The sequence below is a fragment of the Ahaetulla prasina genome, chromosome 6 (genome assembly GCF_028640845.1).
Source record: "Ahaetulla prasina isolate Xishuangbanna chromosome 6, ASM2864084v1, whole genome shotgun sequence".
NCBI classification, from domain to species: domain Eukaryota; kingdom Metazoa; phylum Chordata; class Lepidosauria; order Squamata; family Colubridae; genus Ahaetulla; species Ahaetulla prasina.
In genome coordinates, this window is record NC_080544.1 from 64,398,318 (window position 1) to 64,418,104 (window position 19,787).

Below are 19,787 nucleotides of genomic sequence, written 5' to 3' on the forward strand. Positions count from 1 at the left end.
TTTACAAGATAAAGTCTCAGAAAGAATGAGATTCAACGTTTTGTTAAAAAAATAAAATAAAGCCTTCCCGTTTGTTTGGCTGTGGTATTTTGTCTTACGATCCATACAGAATATTGAGTAATAGGCCTTGCATGTTTTTTTCCCTTTTATAAACAAGAACTGAGATTATTCCAGGAATACCAGTATCAATGCAAATTATTTTTTAAAATAGGTCACTTAAGACAGTAAAGTTTGTCTTGCCCTTTAATTTATCTAATAAAGCATTTTATATCAAATTAGAACATGGAATGTTAGCAGCATCTCCTTTGGGAACCTCAAAATTGTAAAAGAAGAAATGATCAGAGCGAACATAGACATCTTTGGCATCAGTGAATTACACTGGACAGGCAGTGGTCAATTTAAATCAGATGAGTTGATGGTTTATTTTTCTGGAAACAATATCAGTTGAAAAGGAGCTGCATTCTGCATAAGCAAACAAGTTACTAAATGTGTTGAGAATCACAGTGCATACAGCAATTGCATAATATCTATCCAAATTCAAAGCAAGCCACTCGACATTACTATACTACAAATCTATGCTCCCAACTATTGACTTAAATGTTGATAAAATTGAACTTTTTTACAGTGAGCTTCAATGTGCTCTCATGCAAATACCAAAAAAGGATCTTTTGCATATTATGGCAATTTCAATGCAAAAGTAGGCCACGGAAAAATTGCAAGAATAGTAGGCAAGTTTGGGGTAGTAAATGAATTGACGCTAGCGATCGCCTAGTGCAATTTTGCCAGGAAAATCATCTTGGAGTAATGAACATGTGGTTTATTCAGCAGAAGCGATGTTTATATACATGGACAGCTCCAAATGGACAACATTGAAATTGGATAGACTTCATTTTATGCCAAACAACACTGAAAAGGTTCAGCTGCCTCTATTAAGATGCTTCCTGCCACTGATTGTAGTTCAGACCATCAGCTATTAGTGGCTAAACTGTAGCTCAAACTATGCAAAGTAAAAAAGGTACCATCTTCATCTCCCCAGAATTCATTTGGACAACATGTCACCTATGTATATCATAGAACTTAAGAATAGGTTTGAATCACTTAATCTAGAAGAAAAAGATCCAAATGAACAGTGGCAAGAGATCCAAAGTAACATCATGGAAACTGCTGGAAAACATGTCAAAAACCAAAGCGAACAAGATATGGTATCTGATAGTACTATCAAAATAGCTAATCAGTCTAGGGTGGCCAAAGCCAAAGATAATAAAGATGAAATTAAAAGGCTAAATGCAATTTTCCAAGTGAAGTCCGGAAAGACAAAAACAAGCAGGTGGAGAAGCAGTGTCAAGATCTGGAAGAAGAGAACAGGAAGGGCATATTAAGGTCATGTTTGCTGTAGTGAAAATGATGCGATCCAGCTTTTCAGCAAGGCAAGGAATTGTTAAAGACTGCAATGGGAATGTACTAAGTGACCAGCAGACGATCAAGAACAGGTGGAAAGAATATATAGAACTCTATAGCAGTTTTATCATCAAGATGACAAAAATGACAGCCCAATTCATAAAGAACCAAACGTCTTGAAAGAAGTAGAATGGGCCATGGAGAAACTGCTGAATTGGATAGTTCCAGGTATTGATGGAATACCTGCGGAATTACTTAAACCAGTGCCAATTAACACCATCATGGCCCTGTGTCAAGAAATATGATCTACATGTCAATGGCCTCACAACAGATCTGGAAAAGATCTGTTTTTATCCCATTAGTAGTGGTGCCAAAAACTGCTCCAACTATTGCATTGATTTCTCACGTAAGCAAGATTCTGTTAAAGATCATTCAACAGAGGCTACAGAACGCCCTCAGTGAAGAGTTACTTGATGTATAAACTGGCTTTAGAAAGGGGCATAGCACTCAAGATCACATTGCCAATATTAGATAGATTATGGAAAAAGCATGTGCATATCAAAAGGATCTATATAGAAGTTTTATTGATTATAGAAAAGCTTTTGCCTATGTAGAACATTATAAACTATGGGCGGTTTTGTGTGATTTTGGTGTTTCAACCCACCTGATCAGATTTACCAGATCACTGTAGCAATCAGGAGGCAACAGCGAGAGCACTATTGTGACACAAATTGGTTCAAGATCAGTCAGGAAGTTAGACAGGGATGCATTTTATCATCTTTTTTTTCAGTCTGTATGCTGAAGTGAAGTGCAGAAATTAGACCTGGAACTGCCTGATTTGGGCCTGAAGATTGGAGGGAGAACCATAAATGATTTGAGTATGCAAATGATACAATACTATTGCCTGAAAATAAGGATGACCTGAAAAAATGATACGGAAAATCAGAATCACAGAATTGGAAGGGATCTTGGAGGTCTTTTAGTCGAACCCCCTACTCAGACAGAAAACCCTATGCCTTCTACCCTCTCCTTTCAATTGGAGATTATCAGGCAAGAATTATATTGTATGAGGCTTTTGCAAGGAAGTCTGTGCATTGAACTGAGCACTCTAGCAGATGCTAGAAAATTAAACATGCATGCTATAAAGATTATTTATAACATGGAGGAGGGGCAGAGGAAGGAGGCAAGAAAATAATTTTCCTAAGAACCTTAACCTACAGGAAAAGAAAAGGTGTTTTGAAAGGTTTATTGTGAATAATTTTCATGGCAAACTACATAACGTTGGGGATTATCAAACCTGCAAGAAACTCAAAAACATGTATCACTGCAAATCATCTGCAAATCACTGCAAATCATCTGTCTGGAACCAGCACTGCATATTGGACATTAATACAATTGAATGAGTCCAGAGATATTTCACGAGAAGAGTCCTCCACTCCTCTGCTCGCAACAAAATATTTTATGCCACCAGACTTGAAATTTTGGGCTTAGACAATTTAGAACTTCGCCATCTTTGGTCTGACCTAAGCGTTGTACATAAAATTATCTGCTACAATGTCCTACCAGTCAATGAATACTTCAGCTTCAACCAAAACAATACAAGAGCACACAATAGATACAAACTAGTTTGCAGAAAATATGACTTCAGTAACAGAGTTGTCAATGCCAGGAATGCACTACCTGACTCTGTGGTTTCCTCCCCAAAGCCCCAAAACTTTAACCTTAGACTCTCTATTGTAGACCTCACCCCATTCCTAAGGTCTTTAAGGGGTGTGCTTAAATGCACCAGCGTGCCTACTGTCCCTGTCCTAATGTTTCCTTTTATTCGTATCCATTTCATGTATTCATAATTATGTTAACACTTGTATCTGTTATCAAATACATGCTTGACAAAATACATAAATAAATAAAATAAAATAAATGTATTTATTACATTTATTACATTTTATTTATTACATTTATTACACTTATATCCATTCACTTCGGAATAAATCATACTGAAAACAACGAGATCAATTTGAATAAACATTTATAAGGATTTGGTAATTAGCCAACGAATAACCCTAAGGTAGCCTAGTAATCTTTTCTTTTGTACTGACTTTTTTCTTGCCATGTTCTCCATGTTTTAGACTAGTCTCCCTTTCTAACAGAATAAGATAAATAAATAAATAAATAAAAAAGATGTAGGGCAGAACTGACTTCTTTTATTATTAATTTAAAGCTAAACCTCGCTGAACTAAGGTTTTCAAATCCTGAATTCCCTTATGAGGAGGAAGTATGTATTCTACGGAACACACCAGCTAATTTATTTCGGACACACGCGCGCTTTACAATACGAGCTAATTGCTCTCAGCACTACGCCCGATTTTTCCCTCCGTCCCTCTGCCTCATGGAAGCGCTTTGTTCTGTCTCCTGCAGGGGGCGTCGGTGGTAGTCGGCCGGGGTTTTTGCTCGTTGTTCGTATTTCCGGCCCACCGCGCGCGTTCAGGAGCCAGCTGAAACGATGGCGGTAGGAGGTACTGACATCCGCGCCGTAGACGTGGAAGAGGATGCATCTCAGCTTGTGTTTCCCAAGGGTGAGCGGCAAAGTCTTGGAGAGACTAAAGCAGCCGGAGGAGCTAAGGAAGGTTGCCTAAGGGAGATTCCCGTGTACGGACATCGAAGAGCTAGAACAAGATTGTATTAGTAGACAATCTTGAGGATCATAATTAATAATTAATAATTAATAGTCTTTTTCCCATCTTTTTCCCATTCTTCAGAATTGTAAGGGTTGTGCGGCTGCGAATTTAAGAGCTGACCTGGGGGGGGGGGGAGAAGGATTAGATGGGAATACCTTGCAAGTTATTGTTATCCTTATCAGATGTCTAAAAAGACCCTGCTGTGCCTTTCAAAGCCGGCTCTTGTTCTCATTCCATGCTAGTTTTGTGGGCTAGAGCACAAGGGATAGCAAATTTAAAGCTAAGATCTCTGGCTTTTCCTGGGTGAGAGACTGCTTGAGATCCTTTTCTATATTTATATTTCATTCCATAGATGATTATAATAAAGTAGTAACCTACCATTACTACAGTCCTACTACTATGCAGAGGATAATTGACTAGCAAGATTTTTTTGGGAAGGACTACATAACTTAAACAGGCAGGCCTTGACTTACAACAGTTCATTTAGTGACCATTCAAAGTTACTTACAACAGCACTAAAAATGACTTATGACCATTTTTCACACTTGCAGCCTTTGTAGCATCCCCATGATCATATGATCAAAATTCAGATGCTTGGCAACTGATTCATACTTATAACTGTTGCTTTTTACCAAGATCATGTGATCACCTTTTGCAACCTTTTGTCAAGCAAAATCAGTGGGGAATCCAGATTCACTTAACAATCACGTTACCAACTTATCAACTGCAGTGATTTACTTAACAACTGTGTCAAGAAAGATTGTAAAATGGGGCAAAATTCATTTAACAAATGTCTCACTTAACAGAAATGTTGAACTCTGGTTGTAAATCAAGGACTACCTATATTGGGAATATTTGGGGTTTTTAATTATTTTTTGTCTGTAAAACTAAGATATTACTCTTTTGGCAGCTGTTTCACTTATGTTATCAGTTCTAACAATAGTGGGAATATATGCTTATCTAATTGAATTGAAACTTGTGAATATCAAGGTAATGTTTACAAGTTCTATTGTTTAAAGTGACTGGGGATTACAACTTTCTGAATCTGCAGTAATATAAACATTTATATGTGAATGAAATTGGTAATATAAGATATATAAATTTGAAATTGATAGCTGATTATATGAAAGTCTTAGGGAAGATGATGTATCATAAATTTTACGGTGTGGTTTGTACGTTTATATCTAGAAGATTATTGTAAGATTTATTCTAAGAAGTGATACATGCTTTGCTGCAGAATGGGGATGATAAAAGCTAACTTGCTTATCATTTCAAGAAATAATCACATTTTCAGTTCTTTCATATATGTAAAAGTTCCTGTGAGGTGACACAAAGATATACAAGAAACAACAGCTAGAATCTTTCAAACTTACATTTTCTACATAGGGATTGATGGTTTGCTTTATTTTTGTTTGATGTGAAGCTGTGTTTAGGTAAAGTAATTTTCACTCACAGTTTGAAACACTATCATGCTATTGCTTTGCATACGGATTAATACCAATTTTAATTAATACCAATATTAATGTATCTTTCTTTTTTAATCTATGCCCCTGGCACCTATATTACCATGCAGAATTTGAAACTGCTGAAACTCTTTTAAATTCGAAGTGCACATGCTTCTGGAACATCGGAAACAGCAGAATGAGAGTGTAGAAGATGAGCAAGAACTTTCTGAACTGTTTATGAAAACGTTAAATTATACAGGTCGCCCAGCCGCTTCAAAAATCGAGACAATTGCTAGTGTCCAGGTGAGTTAGTTTTTTAAAAATTAATTAGGTAATAAGAAAGCTAATATGGTCCTTTTAAACTGAAAAGGATAAAATTTAACACAAAATTGTTTTTACTATTTGATAAATAGTCCTTGCCTAATGATAGTCGCTAGCAACTTTTTGTAATTACAGTGCCTCAGAAAGGATGCTTTGTAGCCTGCAACGCACTTCCGGCTGTCACACACACCACCAAGGGAAGATGATGTATCATAAATTTTACGGTGTGGTTTGTACGTTTATATCTAGAAGATTATTGTAAGATTTATTCTAAGAAGTGATACATGCTTTGCTGCAGAATGGGGATGATAAAAGCTAACTTGCTTATCATTTCAAGAAATAATCACATTTTCAGTTCTTTCATATATGTAAAAGTTCCTGTGAGGTGACACAAAGATATACAAGAAACAACAGCTAGAATCTTTCAAACTTACATTTTCTACATAGGGATTGATGGTTTGCTTTATTTTTGTTTGATGTGAAGCTGTGTTTAGGTAAAGTAATTTTCACTCACAGTTTGAAACACTATCATGCTATTGCTTTGCATACGGATTAATACCAATTTTAATTAATACCAATATTAATGTATCTTTCTTTTTTAATCTATGCCCCTGGCACCTATATTACCATGCAGAATTTGAAACTGCTGAAACTCTTTTAAATTCGGAAGTGCACATGCTTCTGGAACATCGGAAACAGCAGAATGAGAGTGTAGAAGATGAGCAAGAACTTTCTGAACTGTTTATGAAAACGTTAAATTATACAGGTCGCTTCAGCCGCTTCAAAAATCGAGAGACAATTGCTAGTGTCCGCAGGTGAGTTAGTTTTTTTTAAAAAATTAATTAGGTAATAAGAAAGCTAATATGGTCCTTTTAAACTGAAAAAGGATAAAATTTAACACAAAATTGTTTTTTACTATTTGATAAATAGTCCTTGCCTAATGATAGTCGCTTAGCAACTTTTTGTAATTACAGTGCCTCAGAAAGGATGCTTTGTAGCCTGCAACGCACTTCCGGCTGTCACACACACCACCAAGGGAAGATGATCGCAATCTGGGTGCCTGACAACTTATGACCAGTTGCCAAATGCCCCATAGTTACATGATCACCACTTGCAATTGTCCCTACTGATCTCAATATCAGTAGAGGAACTGTCTTCCGTGGGGCCGCAATGCACAGAGCATAAAGAGCCCTCCTAGCTGGTGGGAGACTGAGGTTGTTAAAGTGAGGTAAGCCCACCAAGAGGCTGGCAGCCAGGGTGCTGGTGGCAAGAGGCAAAGTTGCCCTGTACACCATGGCCAACAGACCCTGTGATATGGAACTTGAGGCCATTTGGTGGAGGGGAAGGGAGGCAGCCACCAAGGTCAACCAGGGTGGCATCAGCAGGTAGAGAGTGGTGGGAGAATACAACAGCAGCAGCATCCAGCATTATTATTCTTTTTCAGTGAATAAGAACGCTATTCCTAATCATCCCAAAGTTAAATAAACAGTGATAAATGACAATCTAGATTTGGAGAGCAATGTAACTTTGTCTTAGGTATTGAGGAAACAAGTTGAAGCAATGTGTTTACCACCTTGAGTTGTACAAAATAAAGATGGGTTAGAAATATAATAAATACAAATAATATAAATAAAATATATAGAATAGATACTATCATAAATAGAAATGGACAGAATAATTGAACAAGTTTGGACCTTTACTGTGTTCCACTTACTTGAGGACAAGTAACGCTTACTTGAAGACAGTAAATTTCAAAACTTGTTCATTATAGTCCTCAAGTTATGGATAGTTAATAAGAACAGACACAAAGTAAAAAAATATAAGTTAAAATGATGTAACTGTAATTGATGTGTTATATATCAAGCCAGTGTTAATATAGATGTGTTATTTTTTGATGCAAAGACAAATCTTTGAGGAGGGGACAAATCAGCATACAGGGAAGAAGCCCAGAAGATATCCACAGTGTTCGAAAAACAACTTACATCTAAATATTAGCAAGACAAAGGAGATGGTGTTGGTTTTCCAGAAGCACAGAGAGGAACCTGCCCTGCAGTATATCAAGGGTTGGGGGGGGAGTGTAGAGGGTTTCCTCTTTTAAATTCTTGGGAGTGTTCATTAGTCAATATCTCACCTGGAAAAAAAAACACGTCTCTGGTGGTTAGTAAGGCTCAACAGAGACTTCATTTCCTTAGAGTCCTATGGAAAAATCAGGTGGCACAACGGCTGATGACTTCTTTCTATCAGTCCACGATAGAAAGTGTCCTCATATACTGTATAACAGTATAGTACTCTGGTTTAACAGGTACAGGAAGGTACTACAGAGAGTGATCAATTCGGCACAAGAAACCATTAGTTGCCCTCTAACACCATTGGATGAGATCACCAGGTCTCGCTATTTCAGCAGAATAAGGAAGATTCTTAGGGATGATTCACACCCTGGTCCAATGTCTCTTCACTTTTACCATCAGGCAGGACACTGAAGCATAGCCAGCCGGACAAACAGGTTTAAAAACAGTTTCTACCCATGGGCTGTCACACTCCTAAACACAATCACAATCACTACACGTACATATAGAAACGTATGACTAGTTCCCCCCCCACCCAATTACTTGTATAAGGATTATTCTCTATACTATTCATGTTGTCTTGTATTTTCTGTTATGGATTGCACCAGTAGAGGCTAAAACAATTTCGTTGTATAATGTACAATGTCAATAAAGGCTAATTCTATTCTATTCTAGATTATATCATACTCTCACATGCATGAATGATAGTAAAATTGCAGTGAAAGTATGTAATACTGTAAAAAAAAATTTTTTACCACAGTACAAATCTACATCTTTTCAGTTTAAATTGTGTTTTTTTTTCTTTCAGCTTATTGCTTCAGAAGAAACTCCATAAATTTGAACTAGCATGTTTAGCTAATCTGGGTCCTGAAACAGCTGAAGAGGCCAAAGCTTTAATTCCCAGGTGAGTTGCCCTAATTAAAAAGGTACGCTTGTCATGATACAAGTGAATTTGAATCCTCAAACACCAGAAAAACAGTTATAATCTCATCATCTAGTTTAACCTAGTTTAAGAATTTAGACTTAAATATCCATTCTTCAGTCAAATACTATGATATGAAATTAAAAATACTGATCTAATTGGAATATGTGTTATAAGCTAATACCAAGGTGGAGGGGAGAAATTGATATTTTTGACTAGTGACATGTCTGGTCTAAATTAGTCTAGCTTTAAATAGTATTGAGAGGAAAAAATCCTCATATTTTATTGCTAGTTTCTTTCAATTCTCGAGATTAGTGTCTTGCAGTTCTTTTTCAGAGAGTTGATATATCGGAACTTTTTTTAATAAACAGAAAAACACTGCTTATTCTTATCTTTCAGCTTAGAGGGTCGGTTTGAAGATGAAGAGCTGCAACAAATTCTTGATGACATACAGACCAAACGAAGCTTTCAATATTAAAATCAATTGCCAGGTTCTTCTGAACTGGGAGGGGTGGGGTGGGGAATTGAGGATCTCATTCTTGTTTCTTTGTACTCCTTTTGAGGTCAACACATATTAATATAGTATTTTGTATTCTGACCAAGTTATGTTTTCCAGTTTTATGAACTTTTTAAATATGAAGAATTTAAACAGTTGAGTGGCATGAATCACCGCATTTTGGAAGGTTTTACCTGACTGGAAGTGAATATTAAGCATAACTTCATTTTAGTAGTGCAAATAACATTTTTGAGTCCAGTAATACCAATTTGAATATGTTGTTTATAAAGTAGGATAAGTATTACTATATTTAATTCATATTGCTGATTGATAATTGTAGTAGTACAGAAGAATCAAGATAAAACTATGTGGTTTTATTTAGCTTGTTCTTCAGACTCAGTTTTCTCCTTCAAAAATAATTGAAAATTAAAGTAAGATATTTTTAACTAAGGTCTTGTGACTGTTCTTTTTCATTGTTTTTATAAAGGTGGGAAGCAGAAAGGGGATTACTTATTAAATTACATCTACTGTTTTTGCTATTGAAATATAGGGAGTCCTCAACTTATGACCACAATCAACCTCAAAATTTATGTTGCTAAGTAAGATATTTGTTAAGTGAGTTTTGTCCTACTTTAGAATGTTTCTTGCCACAGTTGTTAAGTGAATCATTGCAGTTAGTAACATGGTTATTAAGTGAATCTGGCTTCCCCATTGATTTTGCTTCTGAAAAAGATGATCAAATGACCTGGGAACTGCAACTATCATAAATATGAACCATTGCCACGCATCTGAATTTTGATCACATGACTATGGGAATGCCACAACAGTCATAAGTATTATGGTTAATGGTTGATTATAAGTCATTTTTTTTCAGTGCCATTGTATTTAGTGCATTGAGCGTGCACTAAATGAACTTTTGTAAGTGGAGGACTATCTGTATTGTATTAAATATTTACAATATATGCATTGCTATATTTTGAATTCACATGCATTTGAAATAAAATGTTTATTAGCTTTTTTTAAAGTGAAGATTGTAAAGCAATAGTGCATATTATTAAAGGATCAAGTTTAGTGCATATTGCTTCTTAATTCACAGAAATTACTTGCTTGAAACAGAAATGCAGTTATCATAGATGTTATCTTACACATTACAACAAATTGACTGCTAACAGCTATTTTTCCATCTTGCCATTCTTACAATACTACCTCCCACGGCAGGCTGTAAACGGAACTGTTTCAATGACTTTCTTCAAGCGTCACAAATAACACTTATAGTAACAGCAGATACTATTTAACACGGAACCTCCTTGCAGCAATGAATATAATTTTAATAATGATGTCCCTACTCAATATTAAATAATTTTTTATGTAACATTGAACACAATGGGCGATTCTTACTTCGAGGTAGTAATATAACATGATTAATTTTTCCGCAAATACTTTTATCCTCTTCCGTGTAAGCATCTCGCTTTATAGAATAGAATTTTTTTTTTTATTGGCCAAGTGTGATTGGACACACAAGGAATTTGTCTTGGTGCATATGCTCTCAGTGTACATAAAAGAAAAGATACGTTCATCAAGGTACAACATTTACAACACAATTGATGATCAATATATCAATATAAACCATAAGGATTGCCAGCAACAAGTTATAGTCATACAGTCATAAGTGGAAAGAGATTGGCGATGGGAACTATGAAACGATTAATAGTAGTGTTGGAAGAAATATCCATCTGGGTTCAGTTCCAAGTGGGGACAAAGACACTGGAAACATGGAGGCTGCTTGGAAAGATGGTTTAATGGTGGTCAGGATCACATGGCTTGAGATCCTGAACAGAAAAGGGCCTCAGATCCTGTGTGCTCCCTGGTTTTATGATTTTTCTGAGCTTTGACCTTTCTGGGGCACAGGAAGAGTATCCTGATTGGTTGTCAGACTCCCAGGGGGTGGGGGTCTTAGCTAGCCTTGCTGGCTGTCTCTCAAGCTTGCTTGAGCCTTGCCATGTGGTTTCAGTTGTATTGTGTTGCAAATCATGGGGGGATTGAGTGAGCTTGGTTGAAGCCTTAATTGCCCATTGACAAAGGTGGGGAGAATGAGTGAGCTTAGCTGAGGCTTTTAATGGCCCATTGACAAAGGTGGGGGGGAGTCAGGAAGTTGCAGGGAGCTCCTTTGTCTTTAAAATATGTTTCTCCATTTCTCATCCAGGAAATATATTTTGCCTTTTTAAATATTTTCTAAAATATTTCATTCTTCTAGGAGGGGGGTGGATGCTAAATTCCTACAGTAGTGCAGATTCAGTAAATAGTCTGACAGTGTTGAGGGAATTATTTGTTTAGCAGAGTGATGGCCTTCGGGAAAAAACTGTTCTTGTGTCTAGTTGTTCTGATGTGCAGTGCTCTATAGCGTCGTTTTGAGGGTAGGAGTTGAAACAGTTTATGTCCAGGATGCGAGGGATCTGCAAATATTTTCACGGCCCTCTTCTTGATTCGTGCAGTATACAGGTCCTCAATGACAATGACAACTTACTACTTTTATTGGCCAGTGACTAATTGACATTCATATTCTTACCCAGCTGGAATTGTGACTTTTTGAAACTACAAGTTTATATTGTTTCCCTTTCCGTTCTTTAGTTTACATTAACACTTCCCTTTCCGGAAAGCTAGTCGGAAGCAGCTATCGCACTACTCCATGGTAGTCGCAAAAAGATGCCGTAAGGAGCTTCTATGAAAAGGCGCATGCGTATCTTGCAGTCTTACCTCTGCCCGCCTACTTTTGGTTGGTGTACCTGATGACGTTCATCATGTGCACCGTCTCCAGTCGCTGCTGGGGAAGATGGCGGATTGTGGCAGAGACGGCTCGTGAGGCGGGAGCTTCCGGGATAAGATTGTTCGGGACGTCGAGGCCCCACGGTATAAAACTCCGTGAGCGGCTGTTTTTTGTGAGTGTTTCACACATCAAGAAAATTGGGGAGTAGCCTGGAAGCGCCCAGTACGTCGGAAGATCCCAGCCGTTTCCGCCATTTTTAGGCCGCGAGGGCTGCTGCTGCTGCTGTTAACTGGCGGCGAAGGGGCTTGAGAGTGAAAGCCGGAATAGGCGGACGTCGTGAATGGAAGAGGAGAGGCTAGATTAAAGCTAATCAATAAAAGCCGCAAGGCCGTCACTCTAAACGAGAGGAGAAATCCAATGTCTGGAAGGAAACTGGGGGAAGCAAGCAAGTAGCCAACATCCTGTCCTTTTCCTTAGGACGTGATTAAGTAGCCACATCCTAAGTTTAAGAGGCGGAGAATACTTATAGCAGAGGTTCTTCGGTCACGATCAACTGCTATAAGTGTATAATATGAGCCGAGTTTTCCTGTTCACATCTCGTCTCCATTGTGCGTTCTCTAGTCATTGTTTTAAAACGTGCAAACTTAATGTAGTTTGGGAGATATTAATAACTGATAAACTTGCAGAGCTGCCAGAAATATTAGAGATTGGTAACATTGGAAGTTATTTTTAGATTTACAAAATCCTTACACAGAGTGCAGATATATTACCATCTTCCTTTCAAAATGATACCATGATACAAAACATGTAAGTTAAGGTTAAGTAGAAAGGGCAGGAGGCTATAACTTTAAGAAAGCGTGCAGTCCTAAGTTCACTTAATGCAGGGGTTCCCAACCTGGGGTGTACCCCCTGCGGATGTGAGATGATATTCCAGGGATTGCAAAAATTGGGTTTAGAAGTTTCAAAATTATAGTTTATATGCATAATTATATGCATATAATTATTTTTGTAAGGGGTGCGAGAATATATTACTGTTCTAGGGGTGTGGGGTATAGAAAAGGTTGGGAACCCCTGATTTAATGGATCTGGTCCTGTTGAGCACATTGAAAGTTAAATTTCTGAATAAATATGCAAAGGATTTTTATTACAAATCTTAGTTTTGAAAATGAAATTCAAGTTCATTTTGAATTTTGAATATTAGTTTAGAGTTTGTGCTAAAGGTTAATATATTCATTGTAAAATATGTAACTTCCCAATGCTCATGTTTACATATTCTTAGAAGCTAGGTGCTTATAGTTAATATAATTTTAATGCCTTCTCCCAATTGTGTGATTATGTATTGAAGTTCTCAATGTATTTTTAAAAGTTATCATTTGTGCCTAGTCTAGGTAAAAAACAAATGGGGTCATTGCATTTTACTAGAAACATGAGGCCCTACAACTAATCTTCAGATAAAACATAACTACAGCAATGAAGTATTTATTACACAGTAGTTCATAGCTATTAGCTTAGTTCTCAAACATCCTGGTTTTATGTTATTTCAAATAAAATGGTTCAAAATATTTTGTATTTGTAGAAGCAGCTTTAATTTCACATATTTGTAAATTTGGCTAATAGTCACATGTGGAAAGTAAGTTAACCAGGTAGAATTTGTATGAAGTTTCCTCAGAAGACCTATTTTTCCTATATTAAATTTGAATATCAAACTAATTTGTGTGGATTTCATAAGTAGTTCCCTGTGTGGAAATGTCTATGGAGATTCTCAGTCATCCAAGTTATGGTTATCCCAAAGATGTTTTTCCAAAATAACTGGAGTGTCTGTTTTTCTTTAGAGATGTTTCACTTCTCATCCAAGATAGCTTTCTTCAGTTCTGACTGAATGGTGGAAAATGGAAGCATTTATATTTATAATGGATGAGAAGCAAAACATCTCCAAGGAAAAACAAAGTCCAGTGAAAAAGTACCTTTGGGACCTCCCTGTGGAAATGCTATTGGGAGGAGTGGCCAATACATACAAAATCAATGGGTGTTTAGTTAAATACTGGAATAATGTCAGTTATAGTAATGCTGCATCTTTTACGCATTTAGAGAAAGTAGTAAACTAAATTAGGCTCAGACTGTATTTTTCATTGTAAAAATAACAATAATTCATATTGATAAAGAGCTTTGTAGGTTGTTCTGTTTAATGCAGGGCTGTTTGTCCAGCAGATGATCTTTATAACAGAAGGTCATTTTTGCAATTTTCTCTTTCTGTTGAAATGCTCCACAGTGGTTCTTATCTGGTTCTCAGCAATGTACAGTTGATTGGAGTGGGAAGAAAAAAAAGTATTTGTTTTTTCTGCTACGGTTAGTGGGTACATATTCATAGTATTTTTTTAAAAAACCCATAAATCTAGATAATCCCTTTTATTTTACCTATAATTAATTTGAAAGTTGACTTTTCGGAATACCAGCTATTTAAAAGCTCATTTTTTCCCCCCTATTGTGACCCTGTAATAATATTTCTAGAAACAATTGAAATATAAGTCAGAGGAAATACTGTTTGATCTAGAAAGTGTCTTCTGGCATTTTTTTTCTAATCTTTGTAGATCACTTTTACATATCGTAGGCATCTGAACTTAAATAATTACTTTTAAGTACTGTAGAATATCTGGGAACTATTGCTTGGAATCATGGCTTCTGAAAAGAAATTACAGAAGCTTACTAGCAAACGCACTGGTATTGGAAACCATAAAGAGCTCTCTTTGAGGGAGATGGGCAATTTAGAAATATGAACTATAAATAAAGTTGCACTTGATAAATATGTAAAATTATTGGTAAATTCTCTATCACCTGGAAAACTGAAGTTTCTAAAGTTAAATTAGTTTGATTAACTTTTTCTGCAGGTAGTTTGGAGAGATCTGAGATTCTTAATTGCTATATTTTTACACTAGGTCGAAAGTTTAGGAAAAGACATGCATATTTAAGTATATGGATGATTAACATACAGTAAAGTGTTTCCAAGATTTTTAACTGCAATGCTGTAAAATTTGAAAAGTACAGTTGTTAAAATTGCATGTAAAACACTTCTGAAATAGAAATGGCTTCATACTTTATCTGAGTAAAATTGAACCAGTTTTACTACCTCTGCCAGCAAAGTGATAAGAGCATATGAAGAATAATCCACTGTTTTTGAACTCGAAATCTAATAGTATGATATTTATATTTGTATTTTAATAATTGCCACCAAAAAAGTGAATAGTGTATTTTTTCTGGTATTCTTTTGTACATTGAATAATTGTGAAGGGGGAGGGGAGATTGGACATTTTTACATTATAGAAAATTTGCTTTAGATAATCATACATTAGGTGATAATAAAGAAAGCAATCCACATACATTATGTGAGTGAAAAGAGCAGGGTAGCTACCGTGTTTAATTATTTAAAAGGTTAATGGATTAGTGAAAATTTAGAAAAACACCTTTGAATTGCATTACAAATTTGTTGAAAACTATAACCAATACTAGTACAATATAGCTGCCACCTTCATTGAGTTATTATTGTACTAATTGCCAGTTATACTTCTCAAATAATCAGAATCTTCCCCAAAAAGTCTGAGCCTGAAAAATAGGGGCCTACGTGGCTTGATAAGTAATTTGTGTATACTGCTGAACTAGTTTTCGGTGAGTAATAAGTTACTATAAAAACTAAAACCCTAGCTAGATTTTGTGTATTTGTAGTTTTGAAATTTATGCATGCTGCTAAGACAAAACATTTTACTCTGTTGTATTTTCCCTCAAATATATACCTTACGGTACAAAGCTATTAGTATTCAAGAATGATTACAATATGCAATTTCAAAATTTAAATTAACAATTAGTCCTTGGACATACATGGTATGTTACATGGTAGTTACATTCAGCCAAACAACAAATATGCCTTCCAATTCTGGCTTTTGAGAAGAAGCCAACTTTTTCAGTTTAAACATAGCAAATCATGAAAAGATTTATTTAGGGTTTTTTTAGATAGTCTTGCAGCTAAAATGCACAAAAGGAACATTTTGGGGTTTATTTCTAAATTCTGCTCGATGTGATATAAAAACTATTTCATAAGGTTAATTATTTGATTTAATATGCCAACTGTCATAATGTGAATAAGGTGTATTCATCAAATACAAACTGAACTTTCAAAATTAGATAATTAGATAATGTTCAAAATTAGATAATGTTCATTTTTTTAAACAAATTGTTCTATTTTTTTAAAATCCAGAAAGTGCACACCACTATCATTAATTCTCCATATCTCCAATTCCCAGATTAATATCTACCTTGTGGAAACATCTGACAAAAAGCCATATATCTGTGTATTAGCAATATAGTACCATTCATTCCGTGTGACTAATTTCTCTGGGCCAGATGAAAATCTTTGCACAGTTCTAAGCTGTTACATTAAAGGGCCATTGAAAGGCAAGCATAGTATTGCACTATACTGACAAATATTTGAGATGGTCATTCATACTTTAGTTACCTCACAGCTTAACTACTGCAATGTACATGTGACCACCCAGAAGCTTCAACTCATACAGAACACAGTGGCATGGTTAATGATGGGCATTGTTCAGTATGCTTATATAACACCTCTGCTTTGTGAGCTACACTGGTTGCTAGTTTGCTTCCAGTAGTGATTCAAGATGTTGCTCACTACCTATAAAGCCCTACATCTCATAGGGCATGGTTACTTCAAGAGCAACCTGTCTCCCATAATATCTGCCCAGTTGATCTAGTCTGGCAGGTCTGACTGTTCTGGGTTATTCAGTTAAAAATAATAAAGGCGGGACACACATAAATAATAATGCCATCTCTCAGGTTTCCAAAAGTACACACCTACTGTAGCCCCTTCTCTCTAGGATGAGGTTGACTCCACTCTGCTGGTGTTTCAAAAGACCTGGCTCTTCACCTAGGCCTTTGGTAAGTGTGCTTGAAGCCCCATTTGCTGCATCTGGGTCTACTATCTGTGCCATCTTTGTTCTTTTCTGTTCTGTATTATTGTTTTAATAAGTTTAATAATTTGTTAACTAACTGGAATTGCTAGGAGTCAGGCAATTATTTCATTCAGTCAGATTACTCTATCAGATTATGTATATTTCAAGTAGACCTGGAAAGAGACTATTGTGGGTTTTGATTATTGTGGATTTATTTATTGTTTTTATAGAACATTTATGAGCCATCTAGGATTATCACCTATAAGATAGGTGGCCATATGTGGTTTCCAAATAATAATAATAATAATTTTTTTGTTTTTGTTTACATTTATACCCCGCCCTTCTCCGAAGACTCAGGGCGGCTTACAATGTATAAGGCAATAATAATAACAGAGTTGGAAGGGACCTTGGAGGTTTTCTAGTCCAACCCCCTGCCCAGGCAGGAAACCCTACACCATTTCAGACAAATGGTTATCCAACATTGTTTTAAAAATTTCCAGTGTTGAAGCATTCACGACTTCTGCAGGCAAGTTGTTCCACTGATTAATTGTTCTAACTCAGGAAATTTCTCCTTAGTTCTAAGTTGCTTCTATATATAATATAAATATAAATATACTTAGATCAGGCGATGGTAGGTTGTCTAGTACAGGTAGTCCTTGACTTACAACCACAATTGAGCTCCAAATTTCTGTTGCTAAGTGAGAACAGTTAACTGAGTTTTACCCCATTTTATGACCTTTCTTGCTACAGTTTTTAAGTGAATCACTGCAGTTCTTAGTAACATGGTTGTTAAGTGACTCTAGCTTCCCATTGACTGCTGGTCAGAAGGTTGAAAAAGGTGATCATATGACTGCCAGGAATGGCAACTGTCATAAATACAAGTCAGTTGCCAAGCATCTGAATTTCGATTATGTGATCATAGGGGTGCCACAATGCCTGTAACAGTATGAAAAACAGTCATAAATCACTTTTCAGTGCTGTTGTAACTTTGAACAGTCACTAAATGAACTGTTGTAAGTCGAAGATTACCTGTAGTGCACATCTTGTTGTCTGCCTTGTTTTTGAGTTCATTCTCACAGAACAATCAAGCTTTCAGATTCATTATAGATGCAGTAATTAAATTAGAAACTAAGAACTATGTCTTTGCTTATGATTTTCTCCCATAGGGGAGTTATTCGTTTAGGCAGATAACATCAATTTAAACATTTATTAAAATGGATCAGCTATACCTAGATTGGGTTATAAAATAGATAGTTTGGCCCAATTTAAATATAACAATAATCCAAATGTTGGTGTTTAGGTCCAATGTATAGATTCTCCTGCTTCTTTACCTGCTCATGTACATGGAAAAGCAAATATCAATAACTTCCCTTTCCTGAGTTTTAAGAACATGTGGTTCTCTTGGTAGATCATATATATGATATACTTCCTGTTCAGTTTTATATAATACTTCAGTATCTGTTGCATTTAACAGCACACCAGTTAAAAAAATGAAAACTCTGTTTTATCCTTCTTTCACATGGACTGAAATGGGAAACTGGCAAAACTCATCTCAATGTTTTTCATTAATTGCCTTTCATCAAGTTGATATCTATTCTCAGCAATGACATACCATAGATAGATTTTCTCGAGGAGGATCTGTTCCCAACCTGGTCTTTCAGTTTTTCACCAGTTCATCCATCACTGTAAGTCCATGCATTTTGCTGCTGGTCATCTTTCCTTTCATCTTTCCAAGCATCATAGAGGTATCCAGAGACCTGGGTCTTTGCATAATGTGTCCAAAGCAAGATATTTCAAGTCTGGTTATTTGTTCTTTAAGGGGAAAGTACAAATAACTGTGCTGAGTTATTCAGTAATCCATTTGTTTGTTTTCTTGCTATCCATGGTATTCTCGGTCTTCTCCAACACCCAAGCTCAAATTGTCAGTACTCTTTCTATCCTGATCTTCAGTTCCAGCTTTTGCTTCCATAAGGCATTGCCTGTACAATTCTGATGTCTGTAGGCTGTCAGAATACCTTTTCCTAAGGCCTTTGTTGCTTCTTTACCAAATGCTAATCTGTGTGTATTTATTGGTTTCTTTATTGCGTGTAGATGAAGTTTAAAGCTATCCACCATTTTTGTATCTACATTGTCAATTCTAAGACTTGTTATTTCTGTTGTCATTTGTTTGGTCTTTATATTTAAATTTATTTCTATCTTTCCCACTATACTCCTTGACTTTCATTACCAGGCGTTGCAATCATTTAGATTTTTGGCTAACATCAGTGTCATCAGCATTGTGCTGGTTACTGATGCCTCGTCCTTTAGTTTTAAAACTATGCTCAAACATAGCTAAAACTATGTATTTCCAGTCTCAGTTTTCCTCATTATATATTCAGCACATAGGTTGAATAAATAAAAAGATAATACATAGTCTTGTCTCACTTCTGTATCATGTACAGACTGTGGCTTTCTTATCTATGTATAGACTGAATAAGCACATGAGATGTTTTGAGATTCCCATTTTTCTAATCACATGCCACAGTTTGGTATAGTTGAAACAATCAAAAGCCTTTCTGTGATCAGTGAAACACGTATTAGCTTTTCTCGTGTTCTTTGGCTTTTGAAAAGTCAATTTGAACATTTGGAATTTCTTTTCTATATAAGGTTTTACATGTAAAATTAAAGATATTATTTGAGTTTCCATACTGAAAGTCTCTTGTTTAGTATTGGTGTGTAGGCTGACTTTTTCTATTCTCT

The 19,787-nt window shown here is 36.0% G+C and overlaps 2 protein-coding genes across 7 annotated transcripts in view; both read left to right on the forward strand.

The window, feature by feature from the left end:
• Nucleotides 1-3,868: 3,868 nt before the first annotated feature.
• On the forward strand, nt 3,869-9,776 carry POLR2D (RNA polymerase II subunit D). Its single transcript, XM_058189214.1, has 4 exons — nt 3,869-3,974; nt 6,477-6,657; nt 8,717-8,812; nt 9,230-9,776. Exons 1-4 carry the CDS (start codon nt 3,902-3,904, stop codon nt 9,306-9,308), a joined length of 429 nt encoding a protein of 142 aa, XP_058045197.1. The 5' UTR covers nt 3,869-3,901; the 3' UTR covers nt 9,309-9,776.
• Nucleotides 9,777-12,104: 2,328 nt separating this feature from the next.
• The window catches only part of WDR33 (WD repeat domain 33), a 74,694-nt gene continuing 67,011 nt past the window's right edge, over nt 12,105-19,787 (forward strand). For 2 of the 6 annotated variants that reach the window (XM_058187973.1, XM_058187978.1), the window contains exon 1: nt 12,110-12,262. The gene's annotated coding sequence lies outside the window, so the exon portion shown is untranslated. The other 4 variants (XM_058187974.1, XM_058187975.1, XM_058187977.1 and 1 more) reach the window with 4 other exon arrangements.